Source organism: Dama dama, chromosome 5 (assembly GCF_033118175.1).
Source record: "Dama dama isolate Ldn47 chromosome 5, ASM3311817v1, whole genome shotgun sequence".
Lineage (NCBI taxonomy): Eukaryota > Metazoa > Chordata > Mammalia > Artiodactyla > Cervidae > Dama > Dama dama.
The window spans coordinates 4,787,999-4,814,894 of NC_083685.1; the positions used below are offsets into that span (position 1 = coordinate 4,787,999).

Genomic DNA, 26,896 nt, shown 5'->3' on the forward strand with positions numbered 1-26,896 from the left:
GGGGGCGGGGGGGGGCAGGCAGGGTGAGACCCCCAGGGAGGGGCTGGCACCTGGGGGAAAAGCAGTCAGGACACCTGAACAAGTGGAGACCTGGGCGGTGGGGGCACGTCCAAGTAGCCGTGTGGTGGATGCGGAACAGAGGCGGAGAAGGGTGACTGTTTATAAACATTTGGAATTTTATTTAAAAAAAAAAAAAAAATCACAACCATGAACATTGTTACAGTTAGAGGCCCTCTTGGTTCTCCACAATGATACTGAGCATGCTCACAAGGGGTTCCCATTGTTTAGTCTTAAACAACCATCTTTAAAATCAGGAAAAAAAAAAACTCAGCACACTACCATTTAACTTGTTTTAATGTTTCTTCACAAATGGTGAAAAATACTAAAGTACAGACAAGGAATAATCATAATGTTGTGGCCAACATTATAAATATGGAATTATAAATTTAAAACATTTTCTGGTTTAAAAAATAAATCTGGTAGTCAATGCAGCTCTGCGGGTCTCTGCGTCTAGTAGGGCCGGTCTCTGCGCTCCTGACGGTGCTCGCCTCTGCCCAGCAGAAGGGAAGGGGTGGTGGGTTACGGCGGGGGTGGAGAGGAAGCCCGGCCCCAGCTCAGGGCGCCCTGGGACAGCCACCCGCCTCCCACCCGGGGTGGTGAGACCCGTTCCGGGGGGAGGGGCTGCCGCCCGCCGCGCAGGCCCCCAGCTGGCTCACCCCCACGTACTTATCCATCTTTCCAGGTCCTCCTCGCCCGCCTCGCCGTCCTCCCATCTGTTCCATCAGTGGTCCAGGGGGCCCCCCAGGGCCACCTCGTCTTCCACCACCAAAGCCACCACGGTCCATGCCCCGGCCGCCGCGGAAGCCACCTCTGTCTCCACCACGGCCGCCTCTGAACATTCCACCGGGACCACCGCGGTCCATGAGGCCACCTCTTCCTCCCCGCATGCCTCCAGGGCCACCTCTGCCGCGGTCACCGCCTGAGGGGAGCGCGCAGGAGAGGACACTCAGTGCCAAGACGGAAAGGCTGGGTGCAAAGCACTGCCCTCACTGCACGCCGGGTCACAGTTCAGAACTGATGCTGGGGCTGCAGGTGACCCTTCGACAAAGGTTTGAAATGCTTGGGGGTCCACTTACACATTGATTTTCTCCCACCAAATATGAAGTACAGGACTGCACAATCCGCAGTCCATGGAATCCGAGGGTGTGGAGCCACAGACACGGAGGGAGGGCGGATGGTGAAAATTAAGGGATTTTTCTAACTGCACAGAGGATCAGTGCCCCTGTGCTGTTCAAAGGTCAAGTGCAGAACTGACTGTGCCCAGGGTCAGGGCTGCGCCTGCTGACACCAACGTGACCCTGGCCCGCTGGTTACCAAGCCCACGGCGCTAACTGGAGGTTCAGTGCCAAGAAGCTGTGGGTACCTACCCGGGGGTGGGAAAGGTGGTGGGAGAAAGCCTTCAGGCTTCGGGGCCTTACACTGGTTGCACTCTGTTCTCCAGGCGAAGTTCTGGTTTCCACAGCCCCTGCATAATTATATCACCACAGAAATCACTTACTGAACAAGCCTGAGCAGAGACCACCACTAACACCGAGGCTGGGTCCAACTCCACGCGGAGGATCTGACTACACACAGGACCAGAGTCTGATCCGGCCAAGCGTCTGGACAAGCACGTGCAGAGGGGCCTGAGTCCAGTGGACTGTGTGACAGTCTCCCGAAGGCCCCACGGCAGCTGGTGAGGACTGACAGCCCCCACCCCACAGCAGGGTCAGGGTCAGGCTGCCCTGGACAAAAGGGGCCCCGCAGGCCTCTCCGGGATGTGGCGGGAGAAGTACATACGGGTTGGGAACCCCGCAGCCCTCTCGTACATACGGGTTGGGGGCCCCGCAGGCCTCTCAGGGGTGGGCTGGGAGAAGTACGTACGGGTTGGGGCACTGCCAGTCTCCAGCTCGGTGCTGGACATTTCCTCCTCCAGACGGGTTCCCCCGGGAACCGCGGGGCCCTCTTGGTGGGAAGCCTCCTCTGTCTCCTCCGCGGCCTCCCATGCGCCCCATGGGTCCTCCAGGACCTCCTGGGCCCCCTGGACCTGCAGTAAGGAAACAGCAAACCTCTTTGTAGCACCAGACTTGCTACAGGATGTGTGAATCACGAAGGGAATTGGATCACAGCGTCGCTGGCCCCTTGCCCGGTCCTACTTCGCCAGAAGCCCAAGGGCACAGCTCTGTGTCCCTGTGGTCTGTCCCTACAGCTGGAGGACAGGCCTCCTCACACATGTGAGGGACCAAAGCAGGATAAACAAATGGCAGCCCAAGGGCTGACCCCCCAGAGCATGGTTCCCAGGGCTCTCAGCCTCCCTGACCAATCAACCCCTCCTCCTCTTTTGCTGTCAGTACTCAATACTAGGTATTGACACACCTTTTCAGTATCCCTAAGGGGCCTGCCTTCACTCTAGAAACACAAGGGTACCGAACATTCAGAGCAGCAGAGTGGAGCCTGAGAGCACCCGGTACATACCTCCTCGGAGCGGCGGCGGCATCCCCCTGCCCTCGCGCGGCGGCATGCCTCCTCGCATGCTGTTCATGGGCGGCTTCTTCCGAGCGAGAGAGACTTTAAGTTTGCTCCCTTGGAAGTCTTTCCCTAGAAAGAGATAAAACACTCATTACTCCCAGTGTCCAACTCATTCGCCCCGAGGGGATCAGGTAAGGTTACACGACTCCGTTTTCACCAGCTGCACCCCATTGTAACACTCAACCATTCCCACCGCATCAGTGTCTTCCCACAGTCTTCCCTAAGGTTTTTACAGGCGAGGCCAGAAGAGCCTTAACAGGGTGAGAAGTAGAGCAGGAAGTGGCCGAGAGGAGACAGACCCTGCTGACACTTTCAAGTTGGTTTTGTGTGAACTGAAATTCTAGGATCAACGCCAAAGTCATTACATATATAAAACCACAAATGTGTGTAGCTGAGGGGTCTGTGGGGTTTTCTGCACCTCTGACATCTGTTCTTAGAGAAGCAAGGGGATCTGAGAACAACCGAAGATAAGGGCTCTCTCAACCCCAGGTGAGCACCTGGCGCTTGTGTGACTGAGGGGAGCAGGGCAAGCCGCCTCCCGGACGCCCCCAGCGCTGCTCCAGGAGCACAGAGAGGGTCTCCTTGCTCTTCTGACTCTCAAGTCCTCCTTCCTGCACACCCTACAGCTACACAGAGGGACAGCCCATCTGTCCCTGGTCCCTAGAACCACATTAAGAGAAAATCATTCCAACAGAAGGACATACTCGAGCACGAGACCCTCTCCCCGCCACACTTGCTCCCAGACCCTCTGTGTGCCCCGAGGTGGCAGAGCCAGGAGGGCCGGGCACACCCCGCGGACCCAGGGCTCCTACCGTCAAACCATTCAACAGCAGTTTTGGCGGTTGGAGGGTCTTCATAAGACACTGTAGCATCGCCTTTGGGCTTTCCCGTTTCCTTGTCCAAGTAAATATGGATCATGGGTTGTCCAGTCCTCTTGTTCATCTACGCATAAAATAGCATAATTAAGCTATGACCAGAAATACTAGTTCAGAGGAATGGTGGAATTATCGGTGACTTATTTTCAAAGTAGCTACCACAACTATGTACACGTAAATGACTTTTTCTTCTTACATGTTTTATCATAAAACCAAAACACACCCAAAGTTCTAAACTGTGCCCCATCTGCACCCCAGCCTCCCCTCCCATGGCCTGCGCTGCCCCAGCACCCTAACCAAGGGCCGCGTCACAGGCGCCCGGTGAGCAGCGACCTCCTAGGGTGCAGTCAGGCCAGCCGTAAGACACGTTGCACACAGGGTGAGGCTGCCCTTCGACTGTCCACACAGTGCACAGGGCTGTGATGTGCTAAAAGTAAAAGGGCTTGACCACCTCACGCTCAATCACAGCCAGTTTTCCCTCCAGAGACAGAACAGGACTAGCTTCCCCGCTCAATACCAGATGCAAATAGCTTGAGTTCAGGAGCCACACTACACGATATATGGAATATGGCTTCGTGTATTTTTTCCATTACACATGCATATGATCAAACTCTTTAAGATACACACATTTATGTATCTAGTGATACATGAAAATATATATAGAGCTTAAGTGAAGTAACTTATATACATGGACTGATACCTATGTTTTTATAAAGGGCATATAGAGACAAAGGAAATGTGACAAAATAGTGGTATGAATGATGGGTTATATAATTTTAAAATCTTTAATTTTACAAACTTGATAGTAAACACTACTTACTTAACTAGGAATAAATCCTAATACCCAAATATACAATATACTATATAATCCACAAGTAGGAAGTTTATGATTTTAAGATTTATTAAAAGTAACTTTTTTTATATAGATGGATCAGAAAAAGTCATTCCAAAACCGCCCATTAACAAAAAAAAAAATCTGCAAAACTTTTAAGGAGATGGGCTTTCCCAAAGACCTAATAAATACACAAATACAATGCTAATGGAGGGTGGGAGGAAAGCACTCTATCATAAAAAAACATCCTATTTGTGTGTGTGTGGTTTTTGGCTGCACCACAAGGCACCTAGGATCTCGGTTCCTCGACCGGGGATCGCGCCTCTCCCCCCTCCACATAGAAGCATGGAGACCCTGACCACTCGACCACCAGGGAAGTCCCCCAACTGGGGTTTTTAAGGAACTTCCTAAATTGGTTCTAAAATGTACAGATAGAAGAGCAAGAAGTAAAAAGAATGAAACAAGAATCTGCCTTACTAGAGATTGAGATTTAGCACAGAGTAATTAGCAGAGCTGCTAGCACAGGATCACATAATTAACGAAAAGTATATATGGAACCAAGAAACAGACCCAGGTACAGACGGTACTTTCTATGTGACAGCGCCATATACCACCAGGGAGAAGGTAGACCTTTCAAAAGATGTGGAATAAAAGGTCTTGCAGATTAAAAAAAACATGAAGACATAACCCAGTAAGGTAATGACTGAAAACATTAAGAATTCCTATTCACCGAAAGAAAACAAGTGAAATGTGAGCCTCCTCAGGGAACCCCCTGGTGGTACGGCTAGAACCCTGCTTTCACTGCCAAGGGCATGGCTTCAGCCCCCAGTTGGGGAAGAAGATCCTGCAAGCAGAGTGGTACGATCTCCCACCCCGCCCTTTCAAAACTGAGCCACAAACTGGAAGACTTGTATTTGCAACAAAGACAAAGATTAGCATTCAGACAACATAAAGAACCACGTATAAATCAACAAATGACAGACAACCCAATGAAAAGTGCGTATGAGACACAAACAGGCATTTCAAAGAAGACAGGAGGCCATTATAACATTATTAACCATCAAGGAAAAGCAAACTACATTTCCATTTTCTTCTACCAGATTACTGAAAGTTTAAAAAAAAACAAACACGTGATTCCTGATGAGGCTGTGGTGGATGTGTGGTGAAACGTCTACACTGGTCAGCCAGATGGTTACTTTGAGGTTAAACACTGTACACACCTAAGAACCAGCAGTTCTACACCTGGGTATAGTCAGTTCTCATTATTCATGGATTCAAATATTTGTAACTCCAAAATCAACACTTGTGGCACTTTCTGTAGTTATTTGTGGCAACGAACATAAAGTGAAAGACCTGTGGCCGGATGCACGTTCCCAGTGGAGGAAGACGACGCTCTTTCCTCCCGTTCTAGCTCTCCTGGAGACGACCAGAGGCCAGAAACTGGGAGGTCGGGGGCAGTGTTCTGTAACGAGTTTTGGCTGTGGGACTAGTTGGACAAATCTGAATACCAATGCAGGCAAGACACACTTCTGAACCTTTTCCTTTGTAAAATGAGTAGGAGTTATCAGGATGAACTGTTCTCAGAATTCGTGATTATAATCTACATGAGATGTGTGTACACACTTCTGGGGCGGTGGCTCGGCATTCGCTGAGAATCCAGTGTCTGTAGTGACTATAGAACTTAGCGCCACGAGTAACAAGAATCAACTATGTACACACCAGAGAAACTAGCGCCACCAGGAAACATGTGCAAGGATGTTCGCTGGAGTGTGGCTTATATACTGAACAGACAGCCTGTGTGTTAACAGAATGGACGAATAACTTGTGATGTATTTATGATAAAAATACAAGATGCCCAGACTTTGAGATTTTGACCTAGGGACCCTCCTCAACCCTTCTCAAAATTCCAGTTTCTCTTAGTTTTCCTCATCTTTGGTAACCATCACAGTAGTCAAACCAAACTTTCTAGCCACTCCAAGCTTCTTCAAGCTTGCCAGGCAAGCTCCTGTCTCACTATTCCCTCTGTTATTCTGAAATTATTCCCCACTTGGAGTGGCTCTGTTCCTCATTTTATCCCTTTCCTATCTTCCTTGAGAATCATGATCACTGAACACAGAACAACTATATTCCTCTTTACAACATGTTCCATGCTATACGTAAACTTTAAGGGTTCTTATCTGTTTGTTCCCAGTGTATGTCCAGAATGGTGTTGCCTTGTTACAGTAGTGTTTTAATATTCTTCAAAATTATGTGAAACAAAATATTATTGAGGTACATCTATAAAGAAAGGGGAGGATAAAATTCAGGATTCGCGTGGGGAGAAGGGACAAAACTAGGAAAGGAAGACACACACCAGGCACCTCCAAGGAACTCATAAAGCCCTACTGCCTGTGCTGGGGTATGGACACATGTTATTTTAAAAACATTATAGTCTGTATTTCCTCCCCCCAAAAAGTTCCTGTAAATATTCTTACAATTAACTTGATAATTATAAAAGTGACCCTGAGTTATCAAATATGCTTAAACCATGTTTAGGATTTCTTTTCTGTAGAACAGTATTTTTTGCTTTCTGCTTTTTGTATTTTAAGGAGCAAACCACATATGGACAGTCCAGAAGGAAAAATCAAGCCACTTCAGAAACTCTCCAAGTCAGTTCTCTTCAAAATGCCCTGTGGTCACAAGATCTGCCAGCACACAGGATCATGCTCTTACTCACCTTAACAACTCCACACTGCTTAAAGAAGTCTACCAGATCATCGAGAGTCACACTGTCATTGAGTCCTTGCACGTAAATTGCACTGTTGTCAGAGTCTTCGTCTGGATCTACAGGTGGGCCTTCCAGAGAAAAGGAGAGGCAGTTACTGTCACGTATCCATGGGGGCTGATTAACCAATGGTCACTACTGCCTGCTAGCATTCATCACAAAGCCAAGAGAACTACCAACCTTACTAACAAGAGTGAGACAGAACTTTTGGTGTCTTTTTGTTTACTCATGATAAAGGAAGCCTCAAACTGCTCTTGACAGCAAGAGTATTCCACTCATCTACCTGGCTGCTGAACTCCCAACACACACACTTGCTTCTGGGCTATTCAATTACAATGCACATCATAACTCCAGGAATTCAAAATTACCTAAATCAAGATCTGGTCCTTCATCCATGGGTCCTGCCAACCAGGAAAGATCATACAAAATATTATTAGTGCACGTCTTGCAAGCTACAAACCTTACAAACACACATAGCTACCTACTATACCACCATTTGATGGGGCTTCATTAAATTCAAAACGACCCGCACTGCTAGAATGGAGCAGTGCCCCTTTAACATATGTGACAGGTTTGCTAGGGTTTGCTTTTCCTTCGCTCAGAGTTTGCTTTTAAACCATTAACCAAATACACTCTCAGTGCTTACGTGCCAAATTAGTGTTAAATTTAAGTCAAATTTTTTTTCCTCCAAATAAACCAAATTTTAAAAATGTACTCTCCCCCATATTACAGAAGCAGTTGCTCAATACTCCAAGTCACCCTTTGTTTCGTAACCGTAGGTTAACCTTATTACCCCTAAGACAGTGCCGGCAGTACCCATTAGTCTCTTTTGTAGAGATCATTTTTAAACCACTTATCAAACTAATAAAAAATTATAGTTTTCTAAAAACTGACTGTATTTTTTTTTTAAACACTATCCATGGTAATACTCAAAAACTTACCACCAGGCTTATTGAAGCCACCTCGCTCTCCAGCGCTGCTGGGGGGATAAACGAAGAAATGAAGGCCTTTCCCTTTAAAAGCCAGTACCGCTCAGAGCCTTGGGGGGGCTCGTGGGGAAGAAGGGCACTGGCTAAACACATCTCCAAACAATGCATCTCTCTCATCTTGTCACTATGCCTTTCTTCAGGGCGGCTTGCTCAAATTTCCTTTATACACAACCTTGCTTGTCTGATTGTACACACCAGTGTGGTTGATTCCTTTCATTTCGGGGGCTGGTATTAATAGTGCAATACTTGGCAAATTGGGGGAAAAATACATCCCAAACACCCACCCCATCAGTTGAAAAACAGGGAGAGCTTGTGTGGAAAGGAGTAGCAAGCCAGGTAACTGCTGTGATGAATCTTTTCATGTTCATAAAGGTGCACCCTCAACCTCTCCCACAGGAGAGCCAAGTGAGGCCCTGGGCTTCTTAACAATCACAGTTTATAGAAAGCAGGAGACACCAGAGTAGGGCCTATGACACACACCAGAGGACGCATCCAGCCGATCTTCAGCATGAAGCCATACATTTCAGGGTGCTAACGGGTTTAACAATCGCTGTGAAAGGAGAATTTACAACAAATGCCAAGGCTCCACAGACTGGGGGTGCAACTTTATAGACATATCAATTGAGATTAATGACAACGGCAGTATAAAATCACTGCCTTATGTATTTTCAAAGGGGAAGAATAAGAATTGGGCCTTTTAGGTTTTTTTCTTAAATAAAAGGCAGCTCCTCAGTGGGAGGCCTTGAGCTTTTCTAACCAGTATTGCACCTTTAATACCTGAATATACAATTTCAAGCTGTTGCATGCAGCTTTGCTTCCTTTTTAAAAGTACACACCATAAAATGTTCTCTCTCTTAAAACACAAAAGTTTACACTTTAATGTTACACAATTCTAGAGTATTATACCTCCTCTGGTTCATTACCAAACAACAAGTATGCAGTTACCAAAGTTACAGAAGGATTCCATTTATACAATGAATACATTTTGTTAAAAATATTCTATGTATATTTTTCCTCTCCATATGGACACCGTGTCTAGTCCCACTTTTCATTATGCTGCCGGCTGAGTACTGAGTACGGGTACTTTTTAAGTATTGAAGTGTATACAAGGCTCTCACTTTGTAACCTGTAGCATATAAATGCGACAAAGCATGTTAAAAAGTTTCCACGTTTAACAGCCAATGAAAATATCAAAATACTGAGGCAATGAAAAAGGGCATGTTAACAACAATGAGTGCCTTACCTGCAGAAGACACTGAAAACCATCACCACACCACAATAAAGAAAAGAGGGGAGGGGAAAGGCTCTTGTATTGTCCCCAGAGGGTCCAACAGACTGCATCACAGTCTGTTGAAAAGCCTGTGGGGAAAGCCACGATGTTTTCTATGGCTTCAGCAGAGACTTCTCATTGAGAAAGAGGGAACACCCTCTACTAGCAAAATCTAGTAAAATTAGTAGAATTATTACTTCTGGAGAATTAAAATGAATAAACTTAAAATTGGTTTTGCAATCGAAAAATACTAAGGAGTCTAGATGATTGGAGACGTGATGATAGTGATTTCAAGTGTCTACATCTATTTAAAACATCTGTAAAGAAGTGAAACCTTTATAATGGAATGACATTCTCCAAATCAGAAGATTGACTCTACTTTATACCAAATTACTCATAAATTTTTGCATCTTATAAAATGACTTTCTTCCAATAAAGATTTCACTGAAGGCTTAAGTTATGCAGAATATGCAAAACAGTATTTTAAACCAGTATTGTTCAGCAGTAAACAGATTTGTTAATATAAAATCTAAAAATCAATTATATATTTAATCTTGAAGTACACTTCTAAAGAAATTCTGTTCAGTTTTTCCTTGAACCAATGGTGGCACCAAATCCAATTTATACTTATACCAACATTCTGCATAACTTTTTTTTTTTTTTTACTAGTTTATACAGGGACAGAACACACACAGAGCTAAGCCTTCTGGATTATGTTAACCAACATTTCACCTCACCTTCATCAAAGTAGAGACACCAGAAAGGGAAAAGGATGTGGGAGGAGGGAGGGGAGGGTGGGGTAGCAGGTTCATGTTACTCTTCTAAACAAAGTTTTCTAAACCAGGTTGTGCCATCCATCAAAATGGTCAAACCGATTTAGACTTCTCAGAATCTCCACTGGGGAGAGTGATTCTACAACTGTATACATTACTCTGCACAAAGCTACTAGACTTCTCTGTATACCAGGTGCACCTCAGGCCACAGTTCAAGGGTTATGGGACCAAGACCTTCATCACTTATGTTCAGTAGTTCCAAGTATAAACAGAAGTTGGGGACAAACATTGTGGAAAACAGCTGCATTCCTTTTCTGCAGTATATACACCAGGTATTTCAAGACAATCATTCAGAAGCAATTAGTCAAAAACCTAGGGTTGTTAGAAGGGTTGTGTGTGTTCCATCCCAAATCTATTACCCAGGAGGCTTTTGACCTCTGGAAACCATGAAGGGAACTGAAAGCTCTAGTTTCAAAACCATTCTTTGTTCTCCCCAACCCAACCAAGTAGATTGGCATTTAAAAAAGCAAACTGCCTCTATAGATATGCCACAGAGATGACATTTCCATGTTTGCAAGATGGCTTGGGCTCATCAGACTATCCATGGAAATGCAGAAATAAATTTCCTATGTCTTTCAGTCCCTTCTTTCCATTGAAAATCCTATGGATGAAACAAAATTAGGTAAAAGGAGAAAAGGTTTGCTCTTACCCCATTCCACCGCGTCCTCCTCCCCGCCCACCTCTGCTCATGCCTCCACGATCAAATCCCCCTCTTCCCCTGCCCCGGTTATCAGGGCCACTCATGCTCCGGTTCTCTCCTGGTCCGGAAAATCCTCCAGACTCCTGCCCATAAACACCCATGCTACTGGGGTGGTCCTGTCGGAATGAACCTGAGGAAAGAGTCACATCTGTAAGCCACGGATCAGCATTCACACCACTGCTGTTGTACTTTCTCCTGGAATCACAGAATTCTCAAGTGCAAGGCACTAACCGAGGTACCATCATCTTTACATCTGATTAAGCAGCCCTATCAGTAAGCTTTTTATCAAGTTCAACAAAAAAGGCTGAAGTAATCTCATATAGTCTGCCTAGGAAAAAACCATTCTCAAACAAAAACAGGACTCTGACCAACAGTTCACAGGGTTCTGTATCCCAAGATGCCTTAAAATACTGTTCTTTAAACCACAAACAAAAATGAAGTCAGGTTTCTTGGGGGTTGCTAAGGGGTAGTCTCCATCAAGAAGCACTACTCATTGTCATAATGAGACGTACTCATGGATGCAATTTAAATTAAAAGACAACAATCCAGGCAAAGATCAAATTGTGAAAATAATTTTTTGAATTTTTGGTTACTTTTCCACATAAATAAACTGTAAGCATTCCACAAAAATTGTCTTACGAATGTAAACAAAAAAAAAACCAAAATCAAAATACAGTATCTTTTTAACTATCACAACTGCAGGAGTCTTCAATAGCTACCGGCTTACGCTCTCTTAATGAGCTGGGGTGGGCAGGCCATGAGAAAAGCTGGCTTCACTGACTGCATATAACCTCCCCAGAGAGCAGGGCTGGCAGTCTGAAACTTTTTCTCTGGTCAGTTACAAACTTTCTTTTCTCCTAAGGCATACTAACAACAATTAAACTGGAGAAAAGCCAGGATTATTAGCCAGGATATGATACCCTCAAGATGCATCCTGGAGTTCAAAAGTGCACAGTGGTAAAGAGTGTTTCCCCGTTTCAGAAACTCCAAACACAACCATTCTTATTTGGGTTTCTCTCTTAGCAACTCACTCTGCTGCCCGTAGCTGCTGCTCTGCTGGCTGTACTGACTTGGAGCCTGGCTGTAGGACCCGGTCTGGGGGGGGTAACTGGTGGGCGGCTGCTGCCCATAGCTGCTTTGCTGGCCGTAGCCACTCTGCTGCCCGTAGCTGCTCGGCTGCCCATAGGTGTTCTGCTGGGAGTAACTGCTCTGATCGTAACTAGTCGGCTGTGTAGAGGAATAGCTGAGAAAAAACAAAACAAAACAAAACAGCTCGTTAGGAGAGGCTTGTTATTTTAGGTCCCCTAAATATAAGCGACATTCCCAGCATGTAACATAGAAACCCTTAAAAATGCAGTTACTCTTTACATATTAACATGCTGAACTTCAAATGAGCAAAGTATTTTTGTATTTAAAATCAAGTTCTGAATAGGAGGGGGTATTATACAAACACGCACACACACAAACGAACCCATCTATAAAATGTACAACCTTAATTAAGAGTTTCCCCCTTTACCACCCCCACCTTTATTAAAAGGGGGCTTCCCAGGTGGCGCAGTAGTGGAGGGTTAGGAGGCTCCACCTGCCAATACAGGAGACACAGGTTCAATCCCTGGGTCAGGAGGATCCCCTGCAGAAGAAATGGCAATCCACTAGCACTCTTGCCTGGGAAATCCTACGGACAGAGGAGTCTGGCAGGCTGCAGTCCACGGGGTCACAAAGAGTCGGACACAACTGAGCACACACACGCAGGCACACGTGCTCATTAGAACAACAGTTACTCTCAACCAAACTCGAGGCACGTTTGGGAGCCTAGGTGCTTCCTGTATTGAAGGAAGACTGTGCTCCCAAGGAAGGCTGACCCAGGAAAAGGCACTGAGAAGAAAAGTGAGGCAGCTAAGTATGGTATCCAGTTCCAAGGCTGCCTACAATAATTCTCTTGAGTGAAGACTTGTTTTCTGAAGGTACAAGGCCACTTGATGTGTGTTTGTGTGGCCACTTTTCTCTTGAGGGTAAGTTTCAAGTTGCTTTAGTGTATAGTTCTAAAACTTCCAGACATGCCTGATCGTCTATGAATCTGGACATTAATAAGGAAAAGCTGGACAAGGAAACATGAGAATCAAGACACTATATGAAAAATGAGTATCAGACTGATATTCACCTTCATATACGTCAACTAAAGGGCAGGAAAACTAACCAAAGATACTTTTACACAGAAATAAAGCTTGAAATATTAAACTTTAGATGAAGCATGATAATGAAAAACAAGACAACACATAGTACAATTTTAATTCTAACTACAATAATTTTAAGTATCTGCACCTCCCTCACCACAGCTGTAAAACGTTAGTCGCTCAGTCGTGTCCGACTCTTTACAACCCCACGGACTGTAGCCCACCAGGCTTCTCTGTCCATGGGATTCTCCAGGCAAGAATACTGAAGTAGGTTGCCATTCCCTTCTTCAGGGGATCTTTCAGACCCAGAGATCAAACCTGGGTCTCTTGCATTGCAGGCATATTTTTTACCGTTTGAGCCACCAGAGACGCCCCTGGAAAGCTGTAAGGACTCAAAAGCCTCTCTTCACACCAAGTGCACCTATTCAACTTGCCAGATGAAGTGCTTTCAACATGACAAGTGTGGGTGGGCCCTTGGGAGGAACTGCTCAAACCCTGCCCACTTCTGCTCCAAGCTGTACAGAGACACTTACCAGTCAGTTGTGCTTGCTTATACATAAGCCAATGAAATGAATACAAAAAGGGGAAATGTTAATTACATCAAAACCAAGTTAACACTTGAGGACAGAATTCAGACAGTTAATTTGAAAACTTGCATCAAAAAAATAAATCTGAGACAACTTGTGGTTCTTCCTCTACTTTAAAGAAACCAAAACTGGACACTGTAGTTGCTGGTGTGGCTAATTAAGACAAAATGCAGAACAATAAACTCTTAAGTCAAAAACAAAGGCCTTGGCTTAAGACTGGTGCAAGAATGGACCTTTAAGTTAACATAGTATGATTAAGGTAAACTTTCTTTTTGAAAAAACAATGCCCTGCAACTTGACCCATTTCAACTGCACCTGGAAAATGTGACTTCCATGGTTCTGTTTATCTGCTTCCATGCCACTGTTTCTTATCTGAATAAATTAAAAAAAAAAAAAGTGGCAAAAATGTACTGATATTTAGAAGTGTTTTTGACTGAGGTTTTAATGTAGAATATATGGTCAGGCTTATCCCTGGGAGAGTCAGGTAACACAGTTCACCTGAGGAAGCAAAAGCAAGCTGGGCAACAGCCTGAAAAAAACCTGCTGTGTTACCCCACTAGCTCACTGGCCACAAGAACAAGCAAGAGGAGACTGACCTGGTAGGAGGGTAGGACGGTGGTGCCGAGACTGGCTGCATGGGGTAGCTCCCAGGTACCTGGGGATAACTGTAGTTACTCTGTCCATATCCTAGGCTGGGCTGGTTGTAACCCCCTGTGCTAGATTGAGGTTGACTAGTCTCAGCGGGTTTGTTACCATCCTGCGGTCTAAAAGGAGAAATAAAAAAGTGAGACTTCTTTTCTCTCAACACCAAACTCTTGAGTAAGAACTCAATCTATGAGCAATAAGCAATGTTAGGATTGAGCCTGGAAATAATAAGTAGAGTTGCAAAGTGAACTCCATCAAAACCCAATGTTGGTCCAATGGTCTCTGCTGGAAGAGAACACTAAAGATGGAAGAGTCTTAATCACATCCAGGGAAGAGACATCAACACGCTCCTTTCCATTCATGTCATCAGCTATAGAAGCAATTATAATACTCTGTGCTGCCCATTTAACAGACCTGGGATGGGAGGTGGTTTGTTCAGGAAGAAAATGCCTTTTCTCAACAAGGACTATTAAAGAGAAACAAGAAACTTTAACAATAATGCAAATTCTGGGTTAAAGTAACATTTACGTAAGTCTATGGCATCCTCTCATGCTCAAGGTGAACTGGGAAATACCCTTGTGAAGTGATGAAAACCAATCTTAATCCCAAGGGGAAAAAAACCAAAGAGGTCTCTATTACTGCTTAACCCCAAAGTCTGTAACAGGGCTGTAGCCGAGTTGAATGCACGCTATGTTAAGCAAAGCCCAAGAATCAGCAGGAAGACCAGGGAGGATGTAGAAGTACTGCTTTCTCCAAAGAGCTGCTCAACAGTTCACAAGCTCCCTCTCTCTGAGGGAAAAGTGAGTAGCTATCACTTATCAGGAGACAGATTACTGTTTTAAAGTGTGAGGGATTGAAAAATTAAGGAACCAAAAAAAGATGACTTATTCAAAGACTAACATATACCTGCCTGCCCCCCCCACCCCCATGGATTGGATACACTGTTGCAATGGAGCATCAAATGGGACCTCAAACATCTGACAACATTCTAAGTCAACTGAATTGGGACCCTAGAGGAACCTGCTTAACACTAACCACTGATGACTATCTGAAAGATGTAAACCATTAAGTAGCTCTGATTACTCACTGTGCATTTTATAAGTACTCTCATGACTGTCTGCCAGAGCTAATTTCTTACCTCTACAGCAGACAAAAAATCTAGGTTACAAGTTGATCTCGTGTTTACTCCCTAAAGTCTTCTTTCAAACTAGAATTCAATGTTCCTTCAAGACTGTATGCAGAAGCCACCTAAGTGCACTGTCTAAAGCAAAGACCTGAAATCTTCTGTTAAGTAATAATTAATATTGTTTACTTGCTTATCAGTCATGGAGTACGAACTGTTTGCCCAAATATTCACCCTACAGCAAGGCACCCAGTTAAGAATTCATACTTGCCTATGGTACTTAGATTACCAAGCCAGTACACAATACAGAAAATCACAGAAATAAAGCAAAAACAAAAACAAAAACAAAAAAAAGAGAGAGAGAAAAAAAAGAAAATCACATCACCAATGTCTGACTTCTGGATATGGATATAGTCTTTACTGACAAATGAATCATGTGACTGTTCCTTGAAATACATAATTCTACGACCAACCCACCCCCAACTGAGAACTACAGTGTTTTTCCCAAAGAGAGAGTTATTACCCATTTACAGGGTCAATAAAACCAAAGGTAAAAGCATCAAACTATAAGTCCATCAGTTGTTCTGTTGTGAGGAAACTACACTCTATTTTCATCTGGGTTTAGCAAAGTAAATACAATATATCCTTGTATCAACATGCCCATTCTACTGAAACCAAACAACCTACTCAGTGACATTCCTTATTCTGGCCCCTGGATGGCACCACTTATCTACTTAATGATGAGTAACATTCCTGGAGTGACTGTACTGGGTGAAGAACAGTTAACACCCAAGTAGATCTGAGCAAGCTTTAGAAAGGAACCAAGTCAAGGATTCTCTTAAGTGGGCGGGTATGCGCTCCTTCCTGAAAGCCCAAGGCTGCAGCGTTAGAAGTAGGGGAGGGGGCCTTACCTCGCAGGCGCAGCGGCTGCCGGCTGCTGTCCGTAAGCTGGGTAAGCAGGCTGAGCGCCGTACGCAGACTGAGCTGCGTAGGAGGCCTGGGTGGTAGTGACCGTAGCAGTGGTGGTGTCGTAAGCACCGGTGCCGTACCCCTGGACAGGCTGACTGTACGCCTGGGGGGCAGCTGGGGTAGAATATCCTAGAACAAAGGAGGGCTACGTCAGACTTCTGGCTCCTCAGAGATGTGCCTGAACACTCGTTAACAGAACAAATTATAAATCACTTTCAAGCATTATAATATTTGGCCCCTTTAAATAATCTCCCCTTCAGTAAAAGTAGCAACAAACCAATATTTAATGCCTAAGTTCTCTGAAAACACTCAGTTTTCAGCAAAGCGCTGTCTCTTTTGCTCTAAACCACACCAAACAGAAACAAAGAGAGTAGGCCACAGAAAATGCTCATATAGAAAAAAGGGCTCCCTTTACCCCCACCTTGAAGGGATTCAATAGGGGACATGAATTCTACACTGGCTTTGCAAACAGGCCTTCTTTAACAAGTCTTTCAACTAACTACTTAAGTATACCCCAAATCTCTACAAACAGGAATAAAATGCCCCAGAAAGGGAGGTAAAAGACACAGTATGTTAAAGTAGCTGCAAAATAAGGATCCAGGTACAACTTTAGCATTAAAACCTATCATTTGGAATTATTTGCTTTCAGCTCCAAGCATCATATGCAATTCAAGTTTAAGGAAACTGGAAATTGTGGAGAAGATGTGTTTAATTTTCAGTGAGATATTAACAACTGATTAAACACTCTTTAAGAACCACTGATTTTGCTTCAGGTAACAAACTACTAAGAAAATGCCAGTTACCAGCATTACATTAGTAATAAAGACATACTACAAATTATATTTGCTTACATATGTATAACCAATAAAGGTTTCCCTCTTTAACTTTTTTGATAAATTATCTTAATACTCCCAAAATACACACTGAAAGTTAATGTTAAATTTCACATAAACCATTTGAGATTCTAGTAGTCATCAAGTTATCCACCCCATTTCTCTCTTATTTACCTACCATGAGCAAATGAGTATTTCTCCTGCTAAGCAATACTGGAGGTGGACTTTGTAGCCCCCCTATTTACCTAACCAAGTGTCACACACCTGTCCCTGTGGGTGTGCAAAGACCAAGCAAGGGTCTCTCCCTAGTTCCTGCCTTTGCCACACCAGATGGGACCCACACCCTTTCTCTCCCTTTCTGCCACACCGTGCAGTTTACAGGATCCTAAGTTCCCCAACCAGAGAGGGAACCCAAGCCCTGGGAGTGAAAGCCCCGAGTCCTAACCACTGGACCACCAGGGAATTCCTGGGGTCCATGCCCTTCCATCTGGAATTTGGGCTTGGAACATGACAACCTCTGAACCTGCAGTTCCTAACTTGAGTCCCTTTCCTAGAAGAGGCGTCATAACCTTTCCTGGTGCTTGGCTTTCCTTCTTCCTATTCAACAAGCAGTCAGAGTCAAGTCTAGTAGTCAGCATTTATGTCCATCAAAGAAAAATCCAAATCTCAGTAAAGCAAAAAAAGTTTTAGTACTCATAACAAACTTCAGTTGGAACAGTGTCCTCACTCTACACAGAACTTACTAGCCAAAAAAAAAAAAAAAAAATCAACTTCCCTCTGTGCAATGTAAAATGTCACCAATCTGTAGCACAGAATACTTTCTTCTCCACTTCAAACATTTCAGGGCAATTCTGAAATTAATTATACACAAAAACAGTAACTGCCTTCTCAAATACATTGGGTTGAAATGTATATGAAAGCACACTTCACAACACAGGAGTCCCAAGCACTGGAAGTTTTTTCAGTTGGCATGTTATTCATCTAAACTGTTTATTTAAAAGTTCTTTGCAGAATCCTAATGTCAACCATATAAAGCACTCATTTATTTAAATTTAACTGGAATCTAATTCCACCTACCCTATTACTCCTACACAGATTTTTCCCCTCTCCATGACAAGCCATTTATAAGATTTGTAAGGACAACAATTAAAAAACAACAAAAAACTGATAAGGGCAGTAACTCATGTCATAAAAACATCCAGCAACAGACCCTTGTAGTGCTGAAAATTACAGTAATAGACACCTGATTAATAATCTTTTAATTAATCTGTAATACCCACACAAGCAGCCAAGCAAAATGAGCAAAAATTAATAGAACAAAATGACAATAAAAATGACCAATATAAAAAAGACAACATATTTATTTACCAGGTGGTGATGAATTTAAGAAAAAAGAGAGTAAAAAACATCACACAAACCACCAGAATTTTTGTTCAACTTCAACAATACAATCTAAAGTCTAATATTTCCATTCCAGTTAATAAGCTGAGATTTCTATAGGCCCTCCTCTAGAAAAGAGTCTTTTTACATACATTCCTTCCAGTAACCATCCAGGGACTTTTATGCGTGAAGGCAGAATGAGGTACGGGAAAGCACTCAGTGTGCTTGAACATACCTACTACTCTTGGGGTCCTATTTGGTTTGGTTCGGCCTCAATTTGCTCACCAGGTTTAATTTTAGTTCCTACACTCCAAAAGTTGATGGGAGAATTAGGGGAGATGTGAAAGATCTTCTATAAACTACAAAGTGAATACATAGCTCTACAGAACCTAGAAACTGTATTTCCTACAAATGACTTGATCATGTTCTTATAAAATGATTCAGAGACTCCAAAGGCTGCATTATTTAACTTCAAATGACACTCGCTTTTAAAATGAGTTAAAGGTAGTTAAAAACATCTAGTTGTGAAAAATCAGTCATGGGGATGTAAAGTGCAGTATAGTGACCATAGCTGACAATACTGTATTGTATACTTAGAAGTTGTGGAGAGAAGTTCTCATCAAAAGGATGATGTGGGGGTGGGGGGGTGGGGGGAGGATGTGTGGTAATTCACACTAACTAGACTGGTGGTGATCAATTCACAATTCTCACAAACACTGAGTCATTTTGTTGTACACTTGAAAGTAATGTCATACATGTCAATTACATCTCATTAAAAACGTAATAGCTTGAATATGTAAAGTTCATCTCACAACTTCAAAATTCTGTGTTAAAAATACAAACTGCAAAATTTCAGTTCCAGCTTTTTCTACAGCTGCCAACTAACACCCACAGAAAGTTTAAACGCTTCCCATCCTATTCAATGATATGCATTAGGTAGACTAGGAAATACTTCCCATCAAATCCACAACATGGTCACACAATGAAATAAATTGTAGGTGAGTTTCTCCCTACCAGTTCTGGTAGACCATATGTAACTTGGGGACTGGAGATAGTTTGAAAAGTAATATTCTCTTACAATAATAATGACAGGAGTGGGTGGGTGGGGAAAAGGTAGGGATCCTGAAATGTTACACAGTATTAAACATAAAAAAGTTATTGTACGATTTTCACACACTCCACTTTCAACCCCAGTATTAGGATATAATTTATTCTAATTCTTAAAATGGTTCATTTTTTATTTTTTGCTCCCTGGAATGCTGTTACATATATATTTAAAACATACTATGGATTAAAATAATATCATTAATACCTAAAAGGAAAATAAAATGTGTCTGGACTGGAAACCAACCAACAGACAAACATAATACATGCAGGATGGCAATCTGTTCCTCTAAATAAATCTAATCATGCAACCTATCCTTGAGGGAACAGGGGGAAATCAGCTGGGAAGTAGTCATCTGAAATACCTCTAAGAAAGTGAACAGCTATTATTAAGGCTTGACACAAAATAATGTAAAATAAAACAAAGCAAAATCTTTCCCAAAATCACATAAAGAAAAAGGACATGGATCTGCAAATGGCACCTGAAGCAGTTTTCCAGTAGCACCTTGTGTGTGATGTTAAAAAGTCTGAGGGTTAAACAAATGAAAACACCTAAAGGGTTAACATTACAGGGTTAGACAAGATGGAAAGCATTTCCCATGCAAGAATGAGCAGGATAGTCAAACCTGTACTGGTCCCTTCTACTGTGGAAAGCACAAAACAGAAAGTAGAGGGCACACTATCAGATGAAGCAAACAGATCTGAAAATCAGTTCCATTTTTAAGCAGCTCGGTTTAAGAAGGCTCATTCTTACCCAGTATTAGCATTAGCACAATCTTTTATATATTCTCCATTTTGTCGTGAGATTATTTAATACACTGTGTAAGACAGATGAAAGAAAAAGTTCTTTTTTCCTTTGGAATTTACCCCACCCACATTCTATTAGAGATCCTTCGAGGAGAATGTAAGGAAAAGGAAAAACAAAAACCCAGCTCCTCCTAAGAATAAAGAATTCCCAGCGCCAAGGTATCAACTAGAATATATACCCAAGAGCACAACTAACAAGTTCCTTAGCAAACACCCTAGCTAACATGACCCCAAAGTCTCCCAGGGTCTTACCAGTGGGAGGCTGTCCATAAGAAGTTGCATAGGCGGTCTGCCCATAGGTTGCAGTGGTCTGAGCCTGGGTATAGCTGACATCAGTGGGCTGTCCATAGGTTCCATAACTTTGCTGCCCATATGCCTGCTCCAAGAAAAAGAATTCAAGAACTTCATATGTGAATCTAGCATTTTAGCAATAAAATGGACTTACCTACTTCTAAGTTCCTAAATTAGAAAACCAAAGTAAAAAAATATGCTAATAAAAAGATTAAAAAAAAAAAAAAAAAGACAAGAGATCACAATATCACTAACATTTGTTTCCCCCTTATCTAATCCACTTGTGTTTTCATAAACTAAAAAAAAGTTCCTGAGATAAACAGGTAAAAATCTCAATTTAATGATACAAGAAATTAACAAGATGCCCTCAAATGATGCACAATGAGGGAAAAGATATATAATTACTAGTACCCAGTGTAGCAGTTTTAGCAAACAGAAACAAATGCTAGAAAAACAAAATGAAAAGAGAAAATGAAAATAGGGCTAAAACCTGTCAGACAATTTTGAAAACTGGATTTTCAGCATGGGACAAAGAGTTACAAATTATTACACCACTTCAAAGAAAATAAGGAATACTACACGTCTCCTTTAGATTAGTAAAGCATGAGTACTGAATTTTGGACTTGGACATCAGTAATACTTAAAACCTGGCAAGGTATGAGCTGTTCCTTCAGATATCAGTAAGATCACATTCTAGATTTGAACGGCCAGTTATGTAAGATCTGCCAGAGACATCACATTCTGCCTGTCCTAGAATCTTTCCACAACAGAGCTATTAGCTCTTAGCTATTAGCTCTTTTATGTCACAGAGCATTTCAGAATTTGAGGTGATCTTGAGAACACTAGGTAGTTAATTTCTAGTATCTTTTGGCCTAGATTTGATAACAGGCTCATGTACTAAAAAGAGCCCAGAAGCCCTATAGTTAGGCAGTCTTAAGAGCTGACCCATCACTTACTGTGCAACCACTGGCGAATGGTGTAATATCTATGCACTGCAATTTTTCATCTGCAAAATGCCATATTATCACGTTCCTCTGCAAAACTGCTGTACGATTAAGTTAAATAAACTTAAACACAAAATATGTAGAAGAAACAAGCATGGAGCAAAACATCTAACTTGAGAAATACTACCAGAAAGGAAAGGAGAACGAGCAACTCCCAGTCTGAGAACAGTTTCATTACAATGGCCCTCCCACTGTGAAAGTTTAAATATCTGTGCGTTTTATGATTTCAAACACATTATACTTTTCCATTACCTAATTTTTGAAAAAGATTCATGCTAGCTATTTTTAAATGGCTGATGGAAATAGTTTACTTGGGGACGCAGCCACATGTAATTATCTTAAAAATTACCTGGGTAGTCTGTGCATATCCTTGAGTGGGCTGGGCAGTGTAAGCACTGTAGCTGTAAGAGAAATTAAACGCAAGAACTGAATACAGAACATCCAAATTCCATTACTAAATTCTCCACAATTAGAGGAGGCTCTGTACTCTAAAAAAGCAACCAATCACACCCAAAGTACACTTGTAAAAATCTGACTTACCCCTGCTGGGCTGCAGCTTGGCTGTATGTACTATAATCTAGAGAAAACAAGAAGACAAAATAGTGTGAAGCCAGAATTTACAAGGAGAAAAAAAAAAGGAGGGAAGGAATTCAGGCAGCAGGAAGATGAATTTTTAAATACCGTACTAAGAGGACCTACAGGACAACACAGGTCCAAATGAGTATCTCTCTTTTTTTTTTTCCTCCCCAAATGAGTATCTCTTATCTCTCAACACCAAACCAAAAAATAAGTCTAAGCCAGTTAAATTCAGAAAATTTGAACAAAGTGCTAGCTAATGAAGTCAAGATCAGCTGATTTGGCAAAGATACTTTGCATGTTCCATGACTACAAAGCCTCCGTTAACCACTGGCTGTCATTTCAAATACATGATCATCATCCTAAAAGTAACAGGAGACAAGATAAATCCAACAGGATCCAAAATTTTACCCTCAGGAGGCATGCAACAATATAACAATGTTTAATACTGGAATGGTTACATCAGTAGCTACATCTCCTCAAAACCTAGTTCAAAAAAGCAAAAGCAAAAACAAAACAAAACACCCCCTCACTTAAACAAGTTAGACCACCCATAATTCCCTAGGAAGGCTGAACAGAAATGGCAGAGAATGAGACAAGGTATCCTGCAAACCAGGGTTCTAAAGGGCTTGCTGACCCTATGATGGGTCACATCTATAATTTTAAAACTACCCACGTTACAAATCCCACTGAAGTAGTTAAGGCAGACTCGTAATTGGCAGAGGAGAAAGCATTTACTGTTTTGGCTGAATAGTTTGGTTTTAGGTAAAACCATCTTTTAAAACTCAAGTGATTTCACCTTAAAAACACACTATTTTTCTTCCCCTGTCCTAAGTAAACCTTCCTACAATTTTTCTTCTCATAAGAAATTTGTAAGGACTTCCCTGGTGGTCCAGTGGTCAGGAATCTGCCTCCTGGAGCACAGGAAATGGGTTCGATCCCTGGTCTGGGAACTAAGATCCGACATGCACAGGGTGGCTAAGCCTGTGCACCACAACCAGAGAGAAGTTTGCATGCCACTATGAAGATTCAATGTGCCGCAACTAAGACCCAGCACAGCCAAATAAATAAATATTCTTTTTTTGAAAAGAAGAAATTTACAAAGCACAAAAAGGGACTTAAAAGGAAAAAACAAACCCCTCTGGTCCACTGAGGTGTCTAAAAGTAGTGAAAATAGAAAATAAAATTATTAAGAAGCTTTCATGGCACTACTGAAGTAAACATTCATATATACTTATAAAAAACCCTGCCCAATTCTCTGCTCTCCCTAAGAACTACTATCTTTTTCTATTAATATGTCAGAAGACAATACAGCCATTAAGGCAGACCAAAGGGTCCTTTCTTTCCAATCAGCAAGTAGTGCCTTATCTGAAAGCAAGAGCTAACAGCTCTTCACAGAGGGGGTTTCTAACCTCACTCCAACAGAAGCCTGCTTCACAGTTCACCTGGCCTGCCCCCAAAGCAATCTGCTGAATCCATCTCTTTAACTTGGCTCATTTTTCACCTCTACACATAACTTGACCACTTTTCTTCCTCTACACCTTTAACTCAGAACCCTGAATCATCAACATTATCAAATCAACCACCAAAGGCTATGTATAATGAGCAAATCCATTTGCTCAAGACAATCTTAGCTCTGTATGTGAAATATGAAAAGAAATGCAAATCACTTTCACGTTTTAGTTAAAAAATAAACACATCAATGAAACACCAAAAATCAAATATTTCAACCTACATTCTGCTGAGGCTTCTGTGTGAGGAATGGCTCTACATCACTGACACGTAAGTTCAATGTTTGCAGGAGAACTTTTACACAACAGTTATGTAAAACATAAAACTGGGAAAGCTGACATGGAACAAGGAATGATCTCAGATCAATGGGAAACCAGCTGATTTAGCCCCACACTGTTGGGCTGAGGGAGGTAGTAAATGTGTTTCCTGAGAACTTATGTTATCTTCCTACAGCATACAAACATTTATATGGCCTCAAAAATCTACAGTTACACACTAGTCAGATTATTTAGCAGTTGTCTTTTTTTTAATAACTCCCAAACGTGTAGCTGAAGACTACATTAGAACCGAGGACAAGCTGAGGAGAACGGGGGCTATGGGGGGGGGGGGCGGGCTCCAGAGTGACATGTCAGGTCGCTTCAGTCCTGTCAGACTCTCTGCACCCTTTTGGACTGCAGCCCACCAGGCTACTCTGTCCATGGGATTCTCCAGGCAAGATTACTGCAGCGGGTTGCCACGTCCTCCTCCTGGGGATATTCCCAACCCAGAGTGCTAGCAATATTCTATTTCTTGGTCTGAATGGTGGTTACTTGAAAGTTTCTTTGCTAAAGTGGACATATACTTTAGGTACTTTTCTAAATACGCCAAATAAGGAGGAAGAAAAACTAAGACTATTGCCCAATGTGGTGGCTTTTAGATACTTCAGGCAGTCACAATTCAAACTGTGGAGAGTTAGAGCTTCAGACTACATCATAAGTTAAAGTCACTTTGGGACAACTCCGTGAAAGCAAAAATGCTTTGCTGTAACATCAGAAACTAAGGGCTCAAAAAGCTCTTCAAAGGTCTAGCCTAATCCCGTCATCTTGAAGGACAGGACACTGAAGTCCAGGTAAGTTAAGGATTCCCTCAAAGGTCCCCCCGGTCAGACCTACTGCCGTGTCTACATAAAACACAATTGTAATTCTAATACAGTATGCGGTGGTTACCAGTAAACAAACAGAGCTTGAGCAAAGGAGAACGAAAAATTGGCACGTACACACACACACTTAAATACACACACATATGTACTCCCCGAACTTTCACGGGGAAGGGAGAGCAGCACTCCCCCTTACAGAATCCTAACACTGCAGGGAAGAGGGAGGAGGACAGGGCTCTGAGGAAACCATTCCCCACCAGGAGGTGTCTTGGACTGTGCTTGTTTCAGAGTCCTTTCTTCCAGGGGCACTCTGTACCCTGGCACTAACAGCCAGCATCCACTACCTGCTTGTTTACAGACCACAAAGCTGGGGAGAGTTCTTAAGACTGTCCTGCCCTTGCTGGATTCTGGACCCTTTTCGAATTAAAACTCGGAAGGACCCAAAGCTTTTTCCATCTTCCCTCTTCTCTAACAGCCTGGAGTCAGGCTGCCTAAGATTTTGCCCCAGAGGCAAAAATCGCCCCACCCGACCCACAACCGCAGTTAGTGCACGGATTGCAAACTGCAGGTCGCGTTTAGGCTACTCTCTTACACACCCCGGGGCGGTAAGGACCACCCCACACACCAAGTTCCAGATCCCACCCCGGGCTTTCTTTCAAAGTCCAGTCCGCGCCTCCTTCCGCTCTCTTCTGTCAGACCACGAAATAAACAAGCCTCTCTCGGCTTAACCTAAGCGAATAAACGTGCGAGATGATTACTTAAGCATAATTCAAACGCCGACCGAGGCCTTTTGTTTCTCCTAAATCAAAAAGGCCAAGAAATGGCTTTCGGTGGGGGATTCCTGGCCTAGCGAACCGGGTTGGCCTCATTATACAACAGGCCTCCCTCCGCGTTTGATGAAAAATGGCCCTGGGAAGCCGCTTAATTGCTTTTTGTGGCGAAAGAAGGACTAATAATGGTTTAAAAAAAAAAAAAACTTTAAGAAGCAGCCGACTGGGTAGTTGTAAAGCTGACCGTGGGGTGGGGGCGCTCCGTTTAAAGCCCAGTTGGGCAGAAGTTCGGCTTGGGGGCTGGAACCCGCGGAAGGGGGCAATTCGGCAGCCCTGGACGTGCAAACCGACCCGGCTTTAAGAATGACGGGGCTCCGGCTCACAGGTCGGCGCCCCTCGGCTCACAAGTCCGCGAAGCCTTTTTTTGTTTGCTTTTTTCCCCCCCGGGCTTCTCGATGAGGCAGAGTCGGCCTCGGGCCTAGGCTGCCGCCCTGGAAATGGAGTTGTGGTGGGAAGAGTGAGACAACGGGCCTGCCGCTTCTCGAGCCGCCACCCGCCGCCCGCCTCCAGTTTCGGGGTGCCGGGCCCGAGGCCTCGCCGAACCCTCCCCCCCAACCGCACGCGGGGCCCCGAGGCCTCAGGCCCCGCCCACGTGGCGAGCGGCCCGGATCTCCGGGCCCGACCGCCGGCACACAATGGAGGCCAAGGCAGGCCCCCGCGCGCCCCCGCCGCCTCCAGCCCCCCGCGTGCCGGGGGCGCCGGAAGGTTCCAGAGCCGGCCTGCCCGGTGGGGGGAGGGGAAGGAGCGGAGGGGGACGCCGGCCATCGAGCTTCTCAGACCACGGCGGGTACCCTCACACCCTTCCGGGGAAAGCCCACTCAGTCGTCCCTGCCATCCCCAAAGACGAGCGACCCCCAATCCTGCCATCCCCAAAGACGAGCGACCCCCAATCTGGGCGTCCCTGCCGTCGCCGGCGCGACCGCAGTCCCACCACACTCACCCGTGGACGCCATTTTCTCTCCTTCCTTCTCGTTCTCTCAACGTCCGTCTCCCTCTCGCAGTTCCTCTAGACGCCGCACTGCGCAGGCGCGAGACCCGCAACCTCGGGCGCTACCATCGGGCCCCCGCCACGGGGGTGGAGGAAGGCGGAATGAC

The 26,896-nt window shown here is 43.8% G+C and overlaps 1 protein-coding gene across 6 annotated transcripts; it reads right to left on the reverse strand.

Moving 5' to 3' along the window:
* Positions 1–152: 152 nt before the first annotated feature.
* EWSR1 (EWS RNA binding protein 1) lies at positions 153–26,881 on the reverse strand. Of its 6 annotated transcripts, none has more exons than XM_061141593.1 (17): positions 26,742–26,881; positions 22,289–22,325; positions 22,098–22,149; positions 20,706–20,829; positions 16,272–16,458; positions 14,189–14,356; positions 11,863–12,074; positions 10,781–10,961; positions 7,981–8,015; positions 7,408–7,440; positions 6,992–7,110; positions 3,381–3,510; positions 2,515–2,637; positions 1,924–2,086; positions 1,428–1,525; positions 727–979; positions 153–550 (listed from the first exon to the last, which is right to left on the reverse strand). In XM_061141593.1, the coding sequence occupies exons 1-17, from the start codon at positions 26,752–26,754 to the stop codon at positions 511–513; spliced, it is 1,968 nt and encodes a 655-aa protein (XP_060997576.1). In that variant the 5' UTR covers positions 26,755–26,881; the 3' UTR covers positions 153–510. The 6 variants fall into 6 exon arrangements, with proteins under 6 accessions (XP_060997576.1, XP_060997577.1, XP_060997575.1 ...); XM_061141594.1 differs by having other exon boundaries at positions 6,992–7,098; positions 20,706–20,832; XM_061141592.1 differs by having other exon boundaries at positions 20,706–20,832.
* Between the last annotated feature and the right edge of the window lie 15 nt (positions 26,882–26,896).

What these genes read in the sequence shown, in the direction of transcription:
- EWSR1 (XM_061141592.1), bottom strand. An exon ending in GATATGCACAGACTACCCAG is followed by an intron (nt 20,833 to 22,097) that starts GTAATTTTTAAG and finishes TTTTTCTTGGAG; the next exon opens with CAGGCATATGGGCAGCAAAG. An exon ending in TTATGGACAGCCTCCCACTG is followed by an intron (nt 16,459 to 20,705) that starts GTAAGACCCTGG and finishes CCTTTGTTCTAG; the next exon opens with GATATTCTACCCCAGCTGCC.